A 20368-nucleotide genomic window follows, 5' to 3' on the forward strand; every position below is an offset into this window, starting at 1 on the left:
TGTTTGTATTGTAGAACTCTGTCTTTCAGAATGGCGAGGTAGGGCACAATAGTTTGACCTTTCCCCTTAGACTTACTTATGAAAATGTGTCCTCACACACCCTTCTCCTCAGAAATAGTCTCAACCTGTGTGTTTCTTACTAATGATCTGTGCATCTGTCACCTCTGTGAATGTTTGCACGGCCTGCAGACTGACTTCCTCCTGATGATGACGATGACACTTCCCCCACCTGTGTGTCCTCAGACGTGTTTAGAAGTGTTTAGCTGTAGTTTTGTTGAATATGTTGAATGCTGATGGTTTATAGTGATCCGGTACCTTTTCTCCTCCTTACATTTTGAAATGTATCTTTCTGGTCTCCATTGCCACCGTCCACTGCCTGTCAAAATCACATTAAGGCAGATAATGTTATACTTACAGAGTGAGAATGATGAAATAAAGGAGTAAGAGGCCATGTGTTACAGTTATTTTCCACCAGTTTGGAAATATAAACAGGCACAACAAGCAAACACCTGAACTGTGGTAAAATCACTGTAACACACGGCTCATGGCTTTTATATTAAAAAAAAAATCTACATGATGAGACCGTCAACTGCAGTATGTATTGGTGTAAATTGGAATAAATCTTGCGTCATGTAATTCAGTTTGCAAGTCTAAAGGTCTGTTCACATCAAGGATGATAACTATAACTGTAAAGTTGTTCTAATTGTAAGAGAATAGCAAAGTCTACACCACAGCTATAACAATAATGACAAAGGAACGATAATGTTGGAACTTGTAATCAAGTAACCCCACTTGTAACCCCGCCCCACGGGCAATTCTAAAGATTTCATTGGCCATGTCATTCACAGTGCTGATTGCCTACACAATGCTGAAACAAATACTAAACCCTAACATTAACCATTACCCTGAAATTGTAATATTCATTGAGTGAGTTTAGATGTACGTTTTTAACCGGATTATGCATAATAAGCCGACAATGCTTGTGGTCATTTAACGTGTTAACCCATTTTCTTTTATCAGAGTAAAGTCATAAACAGCTTAAGCATAAAAACTGATTGACAATTTTTTGCGGGCATCCAAGACCAAGTCCAGTCTATTTGAATGGACAATCCTGAAATCTCAAAAACTGCTTTGCAAACTTACAATTAAATAAAATATTTCAAATCAGCAACAAAATCTGATAATAACTGTCCCATAAATGATGTTTTTTATGCTCAAATAGTGTTTAAAAAGCTTATTTTTCAGGCTAGACGAGTCAATGCGCATGTGCAGTCCTAAGCGTGAGTCTCAGGTTTCTATGGGAACCGGAGCTTCTAACGGCAGCTGCATTGATGTAATGACTTTACCAAGCAGCGATTGGCTCGTTTACTTAGAAGACGGGACATATTCCACCATATTGCGTGTTGCAGTTTCTCCCATTCATAAGTAATAGGATTGAACTGTCTTTCAATATCCATAGTCTTTGGGCACAGTCACATTAGCATATTTCAGCAACATTTTGCAGACAAAAAAGGTCCATTGTCTATTGTCAATAGAGGAACGATGAACGTAGCACAGCTCACACAGAAGGCACTTTCAAACCAAGCAGCTTTCTGTTGGTCAATGCGGCGAAATTCGCATCACCAACTTGAACATGAGCAAAGGGAACTTTTTTGCCCTCATAAATGTGCACTCAGGTTCATCGCTACATTTTCTCGGCCCCTGTACAGTTTTTTGCTTTGGGCCCCTTCAGCAGAAATCATGTTCCAGGTCCCCCAATGACTGGATTTCGCCCGTGAAATTTTACAGAGCAACTGCAAATGTGACTGAACTTTTACTGCTGGTTTAAGCACATCCAAACAGAGCCATTTCGCGATAGGGGAGAAGAAAATATATTGCATTTAAGCAGATTTTTTTGAGTTATCATCAGCATACTGATGTGCATGAAAATGTGCTCATTGTAAGAGAATAGTTACGTCTACACAACAGCTATAACAATAAAGACAGAGGAACAGTACTGTTGGAATCACTTGTCAATCGCAATTGCTGATTGCCTACAAAACACTGAAACAAATACTTAACCATAACCATAAAGTTATATGGTTTGTAGTCATAATCATTCTCAGCGACACAGCTTTCACAATAACAACAGAGGAACAATATCATTGAAATCACTTTCAGAGCAGTTTCTTGTGTGATTATTTTTGGCAAACCAGTTCAGCACAAACCCCGCATTCACGAGTCAAAATGTTTCATTTATCATATAAATCATAATTTCTGATTGTCTACACAACTCTGAAACAAATATCAACGCTTAACTTTAATCTAAACCCTAAACAAAAATAATTTAAAAAAAAAAAAAAATGTTTTATGTGTTTTGGCTGTTCATTTACCCGTTTCTGGGAGCCTGAAAACGCAAACTTTTGAAAGCTGGTTTTAAAGTGCAAGTTTTTGAAAACGATACCATTATCGTCTCCATGTAAACCACAAAAACGTGAATATGTGAAACAAAATTTGTAAAAAGATGCAAAGAAAAAACTTTTCTGATTTTAGTACATCATTGTCATGTAAACGTACGCTTAGTTGACCACTAAAATTGGCTGAGGTGTTTGTGCCGATGAACAATAAAAACTTTGACAGCCAATCAAAATCCACTAGATATTCACAAGTCCTCAAGTATTTAAAGTGTCTGGTGACATGAATGCAGCATATGTTTAGAATGTAAATATAGTTATCGTTTTAGTTGTGAACGGGCCTTAAAGTTTTAGTTCTCTCAAAAATTAAAATTATCCCTTTACTCACCCTCAAGACATCCTAGGTGTATATGACTTTCTTCTTTCAGCCAAACACAATCTGAGTTACATTAAAAAATATCCTGGCTCTTCCACGCTTTATAATGGGAGAGAATGATTATGTTACCTTAGATTTTAGATGCGTATTTGTAAGAAAAATATCCATATTTATAACTTTATAAACTGTAATAACAGGCTTCCGGTAACAGTCGGAAGAGTGACATCTGACCCGATGTTGGAGAAGCGTAAGCTTAGGTAAGAATAGATGCCTCTCGCGGTTCAAACAAATAATGCTAGGCAACAGACCCAAGCTCCTCTTCTCTTATATTGAAATCCTCCAACATTTCTCTTTAAAAATTCTCATTTTAGACTTCGAATTCGTGATCAGTGTTTTGTTTTGCTTTATCCTTTGTGCTTCCGCGTTCATCAATACATCATACTTCGGGTATTTTTCTTACAAAAACGCTTCAGTTCAGAAGGCCTTTTTATCATCCCCCTGGAGCCGTATGGATTACTTTTATGATGGATGGATGTGCTTTTTTGGCCTTCAAAATCTAAAGGTTTCAGTCACTTGCATTATAAAGCTTGGAAGAGCCAGGATATTTTTTTAATATAACTCTGATTGTGTTTAGCTGAAAGAAGATAGTCATATACACCTAGGATGGATTGAGGGTGAGTAAATTATAGGATCATTTTCATTTTTGGGTGAACTAACCCTTTAAAAATAGGCAGTTTACAGTTGCCTAGTATCTGTTGTCTTCTTTCTTTTAGAACAGCTGACTTGCTGAGTTTAGTTGTCCACTGCTTTCTCAATATGACCTCTGATATTTCCCAAGGTTACCCAGTGAAGGAGAGGCCCGCGGTCGGGCGTACAGTTTGAGGTGAGGTTTTTATTGCTCCTCTGTGATTTGTTTAGAATTTGTCTTATGTGAACTTGTTGCTTGTGGGACATTTGCTGCTGCCCCCTCAGGTCAGTCGACAAGAGTGTTGATCCAAATGGTTCAGGTGACGACTATACAGTGTTTGACTTTGTGTGTGTGTGTGATTTCTGATTGTTTGGAGTGTTTTGCATGTTTTCTAAGCACTGAGAGCTCTCTTCTGTCTTTCTATTATAGATTTTAGCACTCTAAACAACCTTGTTAATTTGTCAATCCATTTATATTAGAGATGCACTGATACTGAAAATCTTAATACCTTGAATAAGCAGAAACAGACTTCCAAAATATACACTATATATTATGTGCATAACTTATTATGTGTTGGCTCTATTGGAACCAGATTTTTTTTCCAAGTTGTTTCAGAATAAAGGCCTGTTCACACAAGAACATCTAATATAAAGATATAACTATAACAATATGTTACTATGCAAACCAATAGATAACATTCTGTCTCATATAAACAGTTATTTCATATGGTAACTTATATGCTTGAGCTCTTTGACTCTTTCCTCACCATTGATGTAATTTTCCGGCAATCCATGTTTTCACTGTTATACAGTAGGGGCCCTTATTGCTAATCTTCTAAAAGAATACAGAATCTCTGGATCCAAAAAACAAGCAAAGAAGCAAGTTATAGAAGCATTGCTTACCCACATGTAGGCTAACACGATCATCAAACATTCATCAGCATATAAATCAAAACTGCATAACATTACAGAATGAAATGTTGACCCAGGAAGAGGTATAGGACTGTGCAAGCTTTGGGGGTGTTGATGGACTCAATCTGGCATATTTTTTAGAAAACACTGGGAAAGAGTTAAAGTCAGGTGGAAATCTAGCTGAAAGTGATTCCTCTGCCATTATCATTATAGTGGTTGTGAACTTCCCTATTCTCATAGTACTAAAACTTTATAGTCATCATCCTTGGTGTGAATGGGCCTTAAAGGGTTAGTTCACCCAAAAATTAAAACTCTGTCATTTATTACTCACCCTCATGCCATTCCACACCTGTAAGACCTTCGTTAATCTTTGGAACACAAATTAAGATATTTTTGTTGAAATCCGATGGCTTCGTGAGGCCTGCATAGCCAGCAATGACATTTCCTCTCTCAAGATCCATAAAGGTACTAAAAACATATTTAAATCGGTTCATGTGAGTACAGTGGTTCAATATTAATATTATAAAGCAACAAGAATATTTTTGGTGCGCCAAAAAACAAAATAACAACTTATATAGTGGTGGCCGATTTCAAAACACTGCTTCAGGAAGCTTCGGAGCATAAATGAATCAGTGTATCGAATCATGATTCAGATCGCGTGTCAAACTGCCAGCGTCTGAATTCACGTGACTTTGGCGCTCCGAAAAGCAGATTCGACATGCTGAATCATTATGCACTACTGATATCAGCAGTGTTTTGAATTCGGCCATCACTGGTTAAATGTGTATTTTTGGCGCACCAAAAATATTCTCGTCGCTTTATAATATTAATATCGAACCACTGTACTCACATGAACTGATTTAAATATGTTTTTAGTACATTAATGGATTTTGAGAGAGGAAATGTCATTGCTCCCTATGCAGGCTTCACGGAGCCATCAGATTTCAACAAAAATATCTTAATTTGTGTTCTGAAGATTAACAACGACGGTGAGTAATAAATCACTCTCGCGTGAACGTGAACATGAGGCGAGATCGTGTCGGGTCAGCGCAGCTCAACTTGCAAGTGCTGTTTTCTGGCGTAAACCTGCCAGAGGGGGTTAGTGCACCCCTCAAACACACCACTACAAGACAATTAACCATCGTAAGGACTTCGAAAACTTAGTTCTTTAAATGCCCGAGCTCTTTTTTGAAGTCAGGTGGATTCTGATTGGCTGTCAATGTTTTTATCAATTATCAGCTGGAAAAAAAATGTTCTGAAAGTGATTCCATTGATATCAAAAACTGCAACGCGCTTATAATAAACAGAATATCGTCCACAAAATACAGTTATTCTTATCTTTAAAGTTATCGTTCTTGGTGTGAATGGGCCTTAACTCTACAATACTCTGATCAGCAGAGCTCATGGTTTAGTATCTGGGATGAGGATCAACCTGACATTCTGAACACTTCTGTGTTTGTCATCAGGAGCGGATCCGGAGAACCCAAGGAGGAAGGTCGTGACTCGAAGCCGAGATCGCTGCGTTTCACCTGGAGTATGAAGACCACCTCGTCCATGGAGCCAGGAGACATGATGAGAGAAATCCGCAAGGTGCTGGACGCCAACAACTGCGACTACGAGCAGCGCGAGCGCTTCTTGCTCTTCTGTGTGCATGGCGACGCGCGCCAGGACAGCCTCGTCCAATGGGAGATGGAGGTTTGCAAACTGCCCCGCCTGTCTCTCAATGGTGTTCGCTTCAAGCGCATATCGGGAACGTCTATCGCCTTCAAGAACATCGCTTCGAAAATTGCCAATGAGCTCAAGCTGTAAGCAAAGGGTTGGAAAAAATACAAAACTATAGGCAACACTAAAAAAGGAATTTTGCCAGGAAGTCTGAGCACCATTTTTGAGTTCCTGCTTCTGTAAGCTACTGCTGTAATGTTTAGTGGAGAAAAAATATGAATGCGAAAAGAGAAAAAAACGCCCTAGCCCATGACCTTTAGCATATACGCCTGGTTAAAACAACCATCTTGCAATAATATCGAAACCCTTACAGGGTTGGCAGGACAAAAATCTGTCGAGCTAATTATCGTAACGAACTTCAAAATGACTTTTTCCACATGTACAGTTAAGATATAGAATGTTTTGTTGTATTGAATTGATCATAGAGTTGTATAATACAAGACTTTCAGCCTACTTATGTGGAGGTGTTGTATAGTCACTATTGAGCTCTGTACAGAAAAATTATGTTCAATGTGTCATACTTGTTTAGTTTGTTGCTTTTTTTTTCCTTTTTTTTTAGACTGACACCACTCAGTCTTAAGTTTTTTTAAAAATTCTCAACATTTGTTTTTAAAGGAACAGTTTATGCAACAATGGAAATTCTGTTATTTTCTCACCCTCATGCGATTAATCTTCTTATTTTCCATTAAATTTTGAAGAATTGATGCAGCTTTTTTCCATGACCAACTCCAAAAATGACTAAAACACCATAATATTCCACACATTGTGATTTGTGTGCAATAGCCATACGTTACACTTTGTAACAATCCAAAATGCAAGTCGCTAATCACCCAAAATGTGCTGCGCTTAGTTTAGTTTAACTTGCAAGTTACTTTTGTATTCTACAGAGAAATGACAACATACATGGAAGGACATGAGGGTAAGCAAATAATGACAGAACTTTCATTTTGGGTGAATTATCCTTTTAATTCAGAGTGAGAATTAGATGTGATCATAACATCAGAGAATTAACGACTAAGTGTTATGTAGAACGGGCAGTGTATTTCCCACAAGCAAGATGGTTTGGATGTACGGATCAGCTAGAAATTAGTAAATGAGCGTCTACATTAACATTCCATACAGAACATACACTGAGACTAACTTCATCAAACTACAACGCTGCAGAAATACTGCAGTGTGTTTGGAGCAAGACTGGGCCAGTTCAGCAACACTGGGCCATTTATTTCCCATTCAGAATCAAGAAACAAGAAAAGCTTCAACTAATAACTAGCAGAAATTTATTTATTAAGCCATTTTATGCCTTGTTTTATTAACTGTAGAAACCGTTCATCCAGAGAATGCATGACTTTTTTGTGTGTGTGTAAAATGTATTTTGTTTCGTAATAAGTGGTGATGATGAAGATGATGATGGATTACAACCACTCATACTGGTACTTTCTACTAGTTCTTTTGTACTGAAGTATCGAAGGTTAAATGTGCAATGCTGTCTATGTTGTATTACTGTAATGCTGATTAAAGAGGTCGTGACTGCACACTTTTAAGGGAAGATGAGGTCAAGTTTCCGTAGTTTGAGAAAAAGGACTAGTGACTAAAAATATTAAAAGGGTAAAGCTGTGATTAAAGCTCAGAGAGGCATTGAATGTTCGAATGTCAACTGTGATGTTCCATTTTTGTAACGGTACATTTCCAGGACACATTTCTTTTTTTTCTTTTTTTTTAAATGGCTGTACGGATGAAAGTGTTTGGATGGGAAAAGGAAGCTGAAGGCTGAGGATCTCCAAAAAATGCAATTAACTCAACACATTTCATCCTTCCACACACTCTTCCCATTTATTCTCTCGACATTGTACTGTACATTTCTGCGGAAAATCCCTTGGGCCACTGTGGTTCAACTTCAGTCCCACTGGAGCACATTAAAGCTTACTTGAAATGAGTCTTTGAACTAAAATGTTTTTGTGTCCTTTTTTTCCCACAATCCTCATTGCAATAATTACATCAAGTAATTGTGGTTTTCCTAAAGGAAATATGAGCATTCTGTTCTTGTTTTGCACATGATCATCCGTGTTTAGGATATAGTAAATATTCCTGACTGTGAAATGAGTCTGTTAGCGCATTAACATTTCAAAGAAATGCTCTTCTCGTATTTCATGTAGGCCAAAACCGAAAGAAAGAAATCAATTACTTTTCACATGAAAACATGTGTGTGGGTGTGATGGCTTAGTGAAAAGTTCATATAGTGGACCTAAAATAGGCTTCATTTTCATTATGTAGAATAGGATGTAATATTACCAGGGCGTTCCTTCGTGAGATTCACTATAATGATGATGGAAGCCATATGCGAATAAACCACTAGCTTCAAAAATGTTTTACAAACAAATCAAAAAGTGTTGCAAACTCCTCAAACTTTATCATAATGTCGATGAGAACTCCAGAGCGATGGTACTTCAGTTCCCCTAAAACAAAAAGCCTCCTGATGGCTGCTTTACTTCTGAGCAGGTACCAGGTCATCAATGCCACTGTTGTTTTCCAGTCTTTTCTCCATTCGGATGAGAAGTTTGACCCCATCCACCACTAACTGGGTCAGCACGACTTCATTCAATCCAATTGTCTGCAGGTTGCTGATTTTGTAGATGCCTGGACAGCCTGCATGTTAAATAAAAATAATGCAACAGTTTTATTTATTTTTTTTATTTTTTTATTTATTTTTAAAAGACTTTTTTTAGTTAAACATTCAGATTAGTAGATCAATCTTGCAAATATAGCAGTGGCTGCTACTTTTTTTTTGGGATGATATGTTTTTTTTTTCTTGCCGTCATTCATGGAGCTTTGATTAACAAATGGTTTTGTTTCACAAGCTTGGTGTGAATTAGGGGTGGCGCAATATACCGTTATTGACGATAACCGTGATATTCAAAGCATGAAATATCGATATCGTGTTAATTTAGGCTGTGACGGTATACCGGTATTGACAATAACCGCGATGTTCAAAGCATGAAATATCGATATCGTGTCAATTTAGGGTGTGACGATATACCGTTATTGACGATAACCACAATATTTAAAATGAGTAGGACGCTTATGATATCATGTCATGTAAATACTCCAGCGCCAGTACCTGGTTGAGCTCTCAGGTGGCGGTATTGCACCTTGACGCCTGTCAAACAAGAAGAAGACGCAGCGCGCGCAGCTATAGAGTGCCCCAGGGATGACGCGTTTTTGTAGGCAAAACCTGGAAGCGAGTTAGCATTTTAGGACTTCCGGTTCCAACGCCGTAAAGTCTATGGGTTTTTTGAATGGCTTTTTGCTAAATCGCCTGAAATAAGGTCTGTGGTTAACAAAGCCTCTAAATACTTTCACGTTTTGATCTATGACATAAAACACACCAGTTATAACCCGCTTGTGATTTTTTAAACATTTACTGTGTCTTAAACAGTTGCTAACAAATTGCTAAAAGGGACTACTTCCTTTGGCGGGGACTTTAGACGTCATCATGACAAACAGGACATTTGGACAGCATTTCTCATGAAAAAGTGGATAAGTACTCATACACAGCGCAGATCATAATCAGCGAGCATGTTTTTAAATAGAGTTGTTTTCTAAATAAAGTTTGAGGACGCTTGGTGGTGAAGACGTTGATCCGCGACCATGGTGTGCTGTAGTCCGTTTATAGCCTACTGTTAACCTTTTATATCTGACGACTTTATTTAGGCTTCAAAATCTATAAATGTTGTGTTAACTTGTAAAGATTACCTTGATAGACAAAACGTGTAAGTGTCATAACCCTTTGTTAAACACAGAGCTTATTTTCTGCGATTTTCCAAAAGTCTATGGAAAAAATGCATAGGCTTTCAGTCGAGGGAACCCGTGCGCCGCTAACTTCCGGGTTGGCCTACAAAAACACATCATCCTTGGGGCACTCTATTCCGAGCAGGAGAGTGAGAGGCTCTGTTCACACTTGAAGAAAAGTAGATAAGCTCGACAGTATGGGAGTTTTTCGGCTCCTTAGACCGCCCAATCCGCAGGATTTGCCTATAGCTACAGTCAGTGCAAAGGGTGGCAACACCATCAACCTCTTGCCCACCTCCGTGTCCATCACCCTGCAGATAACGCCATTTTACAGAGAGTAAGTTGCGATTATTTTACTAGTCATGGAATGGGAAATGTTATATTAACCTGTTAACAGCAATTTTCTGTGTTCATATATTTAAATAAAGGGTGATTATTTTAAGTACCGCGTTTTCTTTACTCGTCTTATTCAGCCTGATGTAGCTATGCATGCAGTTATATGCCCTCAAAATTCAAGATACACGGGCATTTTTTTGCCCCGACATTTTTTTTGTCATTATATCACAATATCAAACGAGCAAAAGTGCCGTTTTCCCCAAATCAGCACAAATGCAATGTTCCTTCAACTTGTTAAATGAACAATGTGAGTTACATAGACACAGTATTGTTAATATTGTTTTTTTTCCCCCTTTATTTCGCCAACGAACATTTCAAAATGATAGTCCCAGAGTCCCCGTGCAACAGAAATGTTTTAGTTATTCTGACTGAATCCGCGTTTAGAACGAATGAATCCGAGCTTAGTTCCTGAATGAATCAGTCATTTGAACAAATCGTTTGACTCATCAAGACAGTGACTTGCTGCCACCTACTGGCAGTTTAGTTTAGTTTCATATTTAAGGTACATTTTAATTAAAGTTAAAATTAGAAAAAAATTATTTAAATATATAACATTGAATTAAATTTATGTAGACAAATTGTAAATGCTGTGTAAATATATTAATGCCACTTCTCATTCTGTGTCACCTCTGTATTGCAAAGATGGATTTTGTTAATGATTTCATTTGATTGGTAACAGCCATAATGTATAGGCTACTATGCAAGTATTAATTTTTATTTCTTCAGGTCTTAAAAAGCCTTAAATTTGACTTTTAAAAATGTGCAGCAACCCTGAAAGAGAAAAACTAAATAAACAAAGTAAAAATAATTTAGACTGATAAATTTTCCCCTCCAAGGATTCTATAAATATCGCGATATATCGATATCGTGATTTTTTTTTGGCCACAATAACCGTGGTGTGAAAAATCTAATCTAGTGTGAATATCATCTATGCAGAAGTTGGTTAACGTTGCATTGAATTTGTAGAAGGATTAGCAAAAATTAATTAATGAAAAGGATAGATTTTGAAACCACCGAGAACATTGAGCTCAACATGAGCCAAGAAGACAGGACAAAAATGCTTTTATGCCATTTTGTTCTAAAGTTATTAGCAAAAAAATTAAAACCTATATGAAATTTTGGACTGTTTGTGACACTAGGACATTTGAGATACCCCAAAAATGCCTCCAATGCTAAGACCAACCTCAGTTAGTGTCCTAACTTTTACATCCTTTTCCTGTTCTGCATACATACTATGTAGTATAGCAATTACAATAACTGGGCTGTAACTAGGTACTAACATAAACTCATGTAGTTACTTTATATTACCAGTACTTTCTTGGATAATTACACTGTAAGTACACCTACTGTAAAATAAAGTGTCATCTTCTTTTAAATAAGTGCTAAAGTATGTCCTATATCATATAAATGTGTCTAATATGAATTTAATCTGGATGTGCTGTATCCGCCATGTTTTGTCATTGTAACGTGACCTGCAGCATTTGTTGTGTCGCTTCACTGCCGTTCACAACTCGTCTGCTATGGCCTCATGGGATAGTAAAGTGTCTGTTATATTGTTAATCTTGCCGGAAGTAGTAGGTCATCTGGGTATTTTTTGCCTACTGTTTTATGAATACTGCAAATTCTGACATATTTCTCTTTTTATGCAGCCTAATTATATTTTTATGTTAGACTGTGGCTGATTTCATGCATGATATTACACTACAGAGTTTTGCCCTACTTGTTTCTTCCATCTCAAGTCGTAGTCTGTCCAGGATGTCGTCCATGCGTTTGTTCTCAGCGAGATGTAGCAGCTTCACTGTGACACTAGCCTTCAGGCCTGTGCCTACCTCTGCAGGTGAGCTGACCACCCAGCCCAGGTGAGGCTTCCAGATAAATGGATGTCTCAGTTTCTTATATGCTGTCTCCATCTAAAAAGACATATTTTAGATTTTTAGTATGCGCAGCATAGACTATATATGGCATGCCTCAGGGTTCGATATTAGGACCTTTTGTCTTCTCACAGAAAACATATCAACATGATATCGCATGAGGTAGTTGATTGAAATAAACCTTCAGCACATTGATGCAGATAGTTTTAAATGCTTCTTGTAAGCAAGCATCACTTCTATAAGACACTAGTTTCAGATGGTCCTCCATGTTAACCCAGACAGCCAGGGTCCCGTCCATACTCAACCTGATCGCAAGGCAAAAACATACATTAAAACATATAAGCAAAATCTAATTGCTTAGCATTATTTAACCACAACTTATTAACCCTAACCAACCACAGGGCCCTCGCATCAGGCCAGTCACGAGCCACACCGATCTTTATCAAAGAAGATGGTGGAGAGTCCATCACAACCCTGCGGCCTTCACTCTCATGGCTGAGTTCATCTATGGAGTAAAGCTTTCCTGGCAGATCCTCAGCCAACTGCTCCAAAGCTACAAAACAAGTTACATTAGCATAAAGCATAAGTCAGGGGTGTCCGAACCTGCTCCTGGAGGGCCACTGTCCTGCAGAGTTTAACTCCAACTTGCCTCAACACTCCTACCTGGGAGTGTATAGACCATAGACCCCTTAATCGCCTACGTCGTGACGTCACCGCTCTAGCTGGAGGCAAAACATAAATAAGAACTAATAGCGGCCGTGCTAAAAGTTTGAGGTTTTGACTTTAAAATGTTGTCGTCTTGTGTTTTTGGCTGCCAGAATAGAAGGAACAGGACTTTTGGTTCAAAACTAAAGTTTTACCAGATCCCGGCAGACATTCCTTCACAGAAATCAAAAAGATAATTGTGGTTGAAAGCAATACAGCGTACAGACTGGACGGAGACGATCATAAATAATACTCGTGTTTGCAGTGCACACTTCATATCAGGTAAAATAATCGATGCATATGTAATGGTGTGTTGGTTTTATCTAGTACAAATCAGCAGGTTTCTGTTTTATAGGTGAAAAGTTGCCAAGCTTGCTTAAATGTTAAACAAACATACAGCGATAGATGTGTGTGCCATCCTTTGAATGGTCTCTTAAAATAATCCACATTACTCATCATAATTAGCCCAGCGATAGGTTACATTAGACAAAAAGCCTTGACAAAATTCCCCGAACCACCCGAAAGTAATTCATATGTTGTCTAGGAAATATCCAAAACTTAAGTTAATTTACAAAAATAGCTGTCACGGTCCCGCAGATTCACATATTCGGAGAGTTCTGAACCTTCTTCTGCATCTATGTTTAATAAATCCCTCCTAAAACATGCTAGCTTACGCTTGTCAACATTGAGTTCCAGCGTCTCTTTTTGCCTCCAGCTAAGCCCCGCCCACCAGGAAACGTTGCAATGTTTACAAACTTTTAAGGGGTCTATAGTATGCCTAGTAAAACCGTGATTAGCCTTTTCAGGTGTGTTTAATTTGGATTGGAGCTAAACTGGAGCAGGACAGTGGCTCTCCAGGAGCAGGATTGGGTCTAAGTAGACCCATGATCGTGTTTTAACTGCAGTACCTGTTTTGGCCAGTGTGAGGAGCTGTCTGCGCTCCCCTCTGCTGCAGTGTGTAGGGAAGCAGTAATCCTCTATGCTGCGGCATGCAGTCACCTCACAACTCAAAGCATATTCTTGGTCAAAGTCATCACCACCCTACACACATAAACACAGACTTTATACATCCACTCCAGATTTAACACTATTCTACATCGCTCATGACTAGATTATAATCACAAAATTTACCCAGAGAGGAAAGAGACTTACGTTTCTCCTAAAATTACACACTGGCAGAGCTAGTATGGAGTGATAAAAGTAATGTGAACAACATAGAGTTTATATCTGATTTTTTTTATTGCACTTTGGCATGGTTGAAATCTAGAGGAGACATGAGTGAGTCTTTTTCTCAGGTGAAACATCAGGATACTTTAGCAAACTTGTTCATTTGGTCTCCAGTTAATCTCATTGTTGAGACATTAAGGAGATGTTACTTGTTATTATTTTCTGCGTACCTTCAGGTTGTCATAATTAAAGTCGCTCTCTTGTACTGCATCACTGGTGACCTTGTAGCCGTGGTAAGACTCGATAATACGGTCAAAAAAGTCACAGAACAGGATATATGATTGAGCATCTCCTGCTAAACAGCCGACTGCTTTTGGTCCTATGGACTGCCCTGTCAGACAAGAACCAAAAATTTAACATAAAATGACAGGGTTTACAAATGCAAAGCATGATCAATATTCGTTAATGATTCTTATTTGTTTTTTTATTCAGAGAGAAAGGTGTGACTCGAGACTAAAGGTTCAGTCAATCATCAAAAAGTTTCGCATGCAAATTAGTGTGCAAGGACCTTTAGTTCACCGAAAAATGAAAGTTCTGTCATTCATTACTCAACCCTCATGTCGTCCCAAACCCGTTAGACCTTCGCTTATCTTCGGAACACAAATTAATATGTTTTTTATGAAATCCGAGAGGTAACGGACTCGTCCATAGACAGCAATTTAATTACCACTGTCAAGGTCCAAAAAGGTACTAAAGACATCGTTAAAACAGTCCACGTGACTACAGTGTTTCGACCTTAATTATATGAAGCATAGATAATACTTTTTGTGCGCAAAAACAAAACAAAAGTAACTTTATTCAACAACATCTTCTCTTCCCTGTCATTATCCTTACACAGTTGCCGCAGTAAGCACAACAAAGGCTTTCGTGTGATACTGACGCAGGAGCCGGCCAATAATGAGTCGGCATTCTGACAGAGAACCTGGAAGAGCTGGACATAAACAACATATGAGAATTGACACAGAAGAGAAGAGATTGTTGAATAAAGTCGTTATTTTTGTTTTGTTTTTGCGCATAAAAAGTATTATCGTCACTTCATAAAATTAAGGTTGAGCCAGTGCAGTCACATCGACTGTTTTAACAATGTCTTTAGTACCTTTCTGAACCTTGAAAGTGTAGATTATATTGCTGTCTACAGACGAGTCACATACCTCTCGGATCTTAATTTGTGTTCCGAAGATGAACGTCTTACAGGTGTGGAACGACATGAGGGTGAGTATTTTTTTTCATTTAATTGCAATTAACATGCAATTAAGTGTCCAAAAGCATCGCATTAAGTATATTATTCTTTTAAAGTATATTATTTTCTGTAAAAAGTACTATTTTTAAAAGTATGCTTAAGTGTACTTCTTTTTCACAATGGTTCCCATGATTAAAATGACTATAGTAGACTATAGTATAGCATTTATTTATAAATAAACAGTAATGATGTCTTCAGATGTAAAAGTGCAGAAAAAAAGGTTTATGTGAAGCTAAGGGTGAACATTTACATGTAATATAAATACAATAGAAATCAATGGAAAATATATATAATACATGATTACATGTTCGAAGTCTTAACACGTGTGCTTTAGTGGATCATGTGTCATCTGTGTAGATCTCATTGCTTGAAACATTCATTCAGAGAAGCGAAAGTTGAGCTTCTGGCTTCATTTCTCTGCAGTCTGGTAACCTTTCAGTGGCGGTTATGACTCATTCTATGAATTGACTGTTTGTGTGAAATCAGAAAATATTTTAGAATAACTCACCCGGATCCTCAAGTCCAGGGCGTATAATATCATCAAAAAGGATCCCACTTTCAGTTGCCCGGTTGAACTGTCGCGTGTACATGTGCAGGTCGAGGATACGGCCCATGAGGGTGCGGTTTCTGTCCAGGTTTGGGAACTCATCTTTAGGGGAACTTCTCTTCAGATTGAACCTGCTCATAGGGTCACGAGGGAGTAAACTCTGGGCAAAAGACAACATCAGATATTGCTATTAATATACTTTTATTTAATCATTTCTATAGAAGTATGATGGGTAACACTTTATTTCGATAGTCCACTTTAGACATTCTACTAAATATAATTAACTTTACAACTACATGTTGACTAGCATTTATTAGAGTATTAGTAGACTGTCTGCATAATATCTGCAAACACTTGAAGCTCCCCAACAGACATTCATCTGACTATAAGTAACTTTACTAGTGTATGTCAGTTATTCTACTAAACCTAAACCCAAGTTTACTTCTGAATGAAAACAATTCCTAATACTCACCCCCATGCCATCCAAGATGTTCATGTCTTTCTTTCTTCAGCTGAAAAGAAATTAAGGTTTTTGAAGAAAACAGTACAGGATTTTTCTCCATATAGTGGACTTCAGTGGGATTCAAGCTCCAAACTGCAGTTTCATTGCAACTTCAAAGGGCTCTACACGATCCCACACGAGGAATAAGCGTCTTGTCTAGCGAAACGATTGGTCATTTTCTAAAAAACACGTTTACAAAGGTAGGCGGAAGTACCGATCCAGTGTCTACAAAGCAAACGTGCAAAGATTGAGCCAAACGCCCTTTACAAAAAAAGGTAAAACAACGACATCGGACGATTTTGAAGTTGGAGCAGAAAATTAGATGAAGTTAGCATGGCACATTGCAGAGCAGTGCAAGACGAGCATTTGTGGTTAAAAAGTATATACATTTTTATTTTTATTTTTTAAAAATGACCAATCGTTTCGCTAGATAAGACCCTTATTCATAGCCTGGGGTGACGTAGAGCCCTTTGAAGCTGCACTGAAACTGCAACCCAGTGAACCCCACTGAAGTCCACTATATGGAGAAAAATCCTGGAATGTTTTCCTCGAAAACCTTAATTTCTTTTCGACTGAGGAAAGAAAGACATGAACATCTTGGATGACATGGAGCTGAGTAAATTATCAGGAAATTTTCATTCCGAAGTGAACTAACCCTAACCTAACAGTCTACTAATATTCTAATGACTGCTAGTTGACATGTAGTTGCAAAGTTACTTATAGTAGAATGTTTAAAGTGGACCATCGAAATAAAGTGTAACCCACAGGATGTCTTTTCAGTCCAGCCAGCTTCATTTTTACTAGATGCCAAATTAAAATTTTGATCATGATCAAAATAAAATATTGTGAATATGTGAACCAGTATTATTTTAGTATCATTGATATTATTATTCTTGTGAAAAAAAACTATTATATAACTATTCATTTTCATTTTAAGTTTTAGTAATTTTTTTTAAATGTTTATACATTTTATTAATTTTATTTCAGTTTTAGCTTTAGTTATTGTAGTATATCAATTAACTAAATGAAAATGACAAATGTTGCCTTTGCAATTAGATGAAATAACATTTAATTAACTTTTCAGTTAACATTTGTTTTATTTCAAGTTACATTTTTTTGTAACACTTTACAATGCATTATAAATGTGTTTTGTATGATTTAATGAATAATTGTAGCTAATACATTTTATAATACTTAATTGTTACTTCTGCAAATATTATATTGCATTTCAATTTTTTACGTAAAGATATAATGCATTATAACGTACATTATGAATACCTTCTTTATGCAGTATACATAAAGGCTTTAAGTAAAGTGTTGCCTGTTTTTATGGTTTTAATGTTATTTGTGCTTTCAAAATGAATATTATTTTTTTGTGAACTAAACTGCGTCCCAAAAATGGTCAAGGTTGTACATAGAGAGGACGTGGTTGTGGCAATCCATTCAAGATCACAGAACAATGCAACTGCCTGGTAACACTCTTTTTTTTCCCCCGTCTGCAAACTGACAAAGAGTACGGGACTTTCCACAAGCTGGGTGTAAATGGGTTTGGTGTTTTTGTGAAGGGGAATACCTCCAGCACAGGCCTGTATTTCGACTCCTTTGGGTGCTCAGTAGGTGCTGAAACACAAATCACACATGAGACATCAAGTCTCAAATACCCCTAAACAAATGCCACACAAAGATTGTGTTTTGTTAGTGTCTTATTTTGATTTAAAAGTAGTGGTTAAATGACTAACTCAGTTCTTGGTTCTGATGTTCAGTACATCTCCACCACAAGCAATGGCATTCCATACATCCAAAATGTGACACTTACGCTTAATCATCCAAATTTTTTCCCTCTTCCACATCTTTGGAGCTGTTTTTGTCTGAAAACACTTGCACAAGCACAGATACACTCCAGCCGACAACAGCTAGACGTAGTTGTGGACAATATCTATAAATAGCTAGTGGGGCTCATCGTCATATGAGCGGCTATTGTCCCATCACCCACCGCACAAAGCACGATCACCCATGCCAGTGTCATGTTGCCTGCCTGTAATAATGTACCTATTTATACAGTTGTGTCAGTCTCATACTTCACATTGAAGCTCGAGGGTTGGGTACAAACACTTTCATTGTAGGTCTGCACATTATTGGGGACAAGTGGAGAAGAAATTTGTGGGATATTACAGAGGAAATGGATATAAAGAATATATACATGCAATATGTGGTCTGGTGTGAATTCTGGGCTTTCAAAATGTGCTTGCTCTTTATTACAAAATATGTTTTGTAATTTGATCACAACTGCAACATATTACAGGGATCACTTTACTAAAAAACATAAACGTAAAGCTACACTTTTTTTTATCTCAATAGTCCACTTTAGACATTCTACTAACTATGTCACTTTGTGACTCTCCGTGTTTTTCCTCTGGTCACCTTCATATGTAAATTGCGTGAGCTTATTTCGTCCATTACATCGAAAGATCTGAAAAAGCCCATACATTTTCCCACCAATAGACCCTCCCCTTGAAGAAATCAGGACAGAATTGGTTGAAAGTGGACGAATTAAAACACCAGGTGTAACCGGGAATGTGTCTCCCTCGTCTGCTTGTGATATGATTGACCAAAATACATCCCACACAGCAGCATAGTGTGGCCCAGATCCGGCCCACATCTGGTACATGTGGATTACACGCGGACCAGATGTGGGCCGGATCTGGCCCGACACTATGTTGTTGGAAGGTAAACCTTCGGCCCAGTCTGTGGTCCTGAGCACTCTGGAGAAGGTTTTCGTCCAGGATATCCCTGTATTTGGCCGCATTCATCTTTCCCTTGATTGCAACCAGTGGTCCTGTCCCTGCAGCTGAAAAACACCCCCACAGCATGATGCTGCCACCACCATGCTTCACTGTTGGGACTGTATTGGACCGATGATGAGCAGTGCCTGGTTTTCTCCACACATACCGCTTAGAATTAAGGCCAAAAAGTTCTATCTTGGTCTCATCAGATCAGAGAATCTTATTTCTCACCATCTTGGCAAACTCCATGCAGGCTTTCATGTATCTTGCACTGAGGAGAGGCTTCCGTCGGGCCACTCTGCCCTAAAGTCCCAACTGGTGGAGGGCTGCAGTGATGGTAGACTTTCTACAACTTTCTCCCATCTCCCGACTGCATCTCTGGAGCTCAGCCACAGTGATCTTTGGGTTCTTCTTTACCTCTCTCACCAAGGCTCTTCTCCCCCGAGAGCTCAGTTTGGCCGGACGGCCAGCTCTAGGAAGGGTTCTGGTCGTCCCAAACATCTTCCATTTAAGGATTATGGAGGCCACTGTGCTCTTAGGAACCTTAAGTGCAGCAGAATTTTTTTGTAACCTTGGCCAGATCTGTGCCTTGCCGCAATTCTGTCTCTGAGCTCTTCAGGCAGTTCCTTTGACCCCATGATTCTCATTTGCTCTGACATGCACTGTGAGCTGTAAGGTCTTATATAGACAGGTGTGTGGCTTTCCTAATCAAGTCCAATCAGTATAATCAAACACAGCTGGACTCAAATGAAGGTGTATAACCATCTCAAGGATGATCAGAAGAAATGGACAGCACCTGAGTTAAATATGAGTGTCACAGCAAATGGTCTGAATACTTAGGACCATGTGATATTTCAGTTTTTCTTTTTTAATAAATCTGCAAAAATGTCAACAATTCTGTGTTTTTCTGTCAATATGGGGTTCTTTGTGTACATTGAGGAAAAAAAATGGCTGCAATATAACAGAGTGAAAAATTTAAGGGGGTCTGAATACTTTCCGTACCCACTGTGTGTGTAATATATATTTTCATCTTTTCGTTCAGTTTAATACATTTGTCTGTTATTCAATCCAACTTAATGGTTAATCAATGAATCATTTGGTACACCTATATATTTCTATATGTATTGATTCTACAGGCATAGTTTCTATATAACTTATTTGCCATTTCTGATATGGATAACCAAATGTAATGAATTCTTTTTATATTATAAGCAATTATCT

At 38.0% G+C, this 20368-nt stretch overlaps 2 protein-coding genes across 4 annotated transcripts in view; one reads left to right on the top strand and one right to left on the bottom strand.

The window, feature by feature from the left end:
* Window positions 1-8543, top strand: part of mark1 (MAP/microtubule affinity-regulating kinase 1) — a 63248-nt gene extending 54705 nt beyond the window's left edge. Inside the window, exons 17-19 of one of the 3 annotated variants that reach the window (XM_067395862.1) lie at window positions 15-38; window positions 3608-3652; window positions 5835-8543. In XM_067395862.1, coding sequence (XP_067251963.1) covers window positions 15-38; window positions 3608-3652; window positions 5835-6177 — 412 coding nt within the window. In that variant the 3' untranslated portion in view covers window positions 6178-8543. The remainder of the gene's footprint in view (window positions 1-14; window positions 39-3607; window positions 3653-5834) is intronic. The other 2 variants (XM_067395864.1, XM_067395865.1) reach the window with 2 other exon arrangements.
* zgc:172076 lies at window positions 6296-18294 on the bottom strand. The gene is made up of 9 exons (XM_067395869.1): window positions 18181-18294; window positions 17938-17984; window positions 15824-16022; window positions 14246-14406; window positions 13757-13889; window positions 12540-12696; window positions 12325-12448; window positions 11993-12182; window positions 6296-8733 (listed from the first exon to the last, which is right to left on the bottom strand). Exons 1-9 carry the CDS (start codon window positions 18212-18214, stop codon window positions 8573-8575), a joined length of 1206 nt encoding a protein of 401 aa, XP_067251970.1. The 5' UTR covers window positions 18215-18294; the 3' UTR covers window positions 6296-8572.
* Between the last annotated feature and the right edge of the window lie 2074 nt (window positions 18295-20368).

This window comes from Chanodichthys erythropterus, chromosome 10 (genome assembly GCF_024489055.1).
Source record: "Chanodichthys erythropterus isolate Z2021 chromosome 10, ASM2448905v1, whole genome shotgun sequence".
NCBI lineage: Eukaryota > Metazoa > Chordata > Actinopteri > Cypriniformes > Xenocyprididae > Chanodichthys > Chanodichthys erythropterus.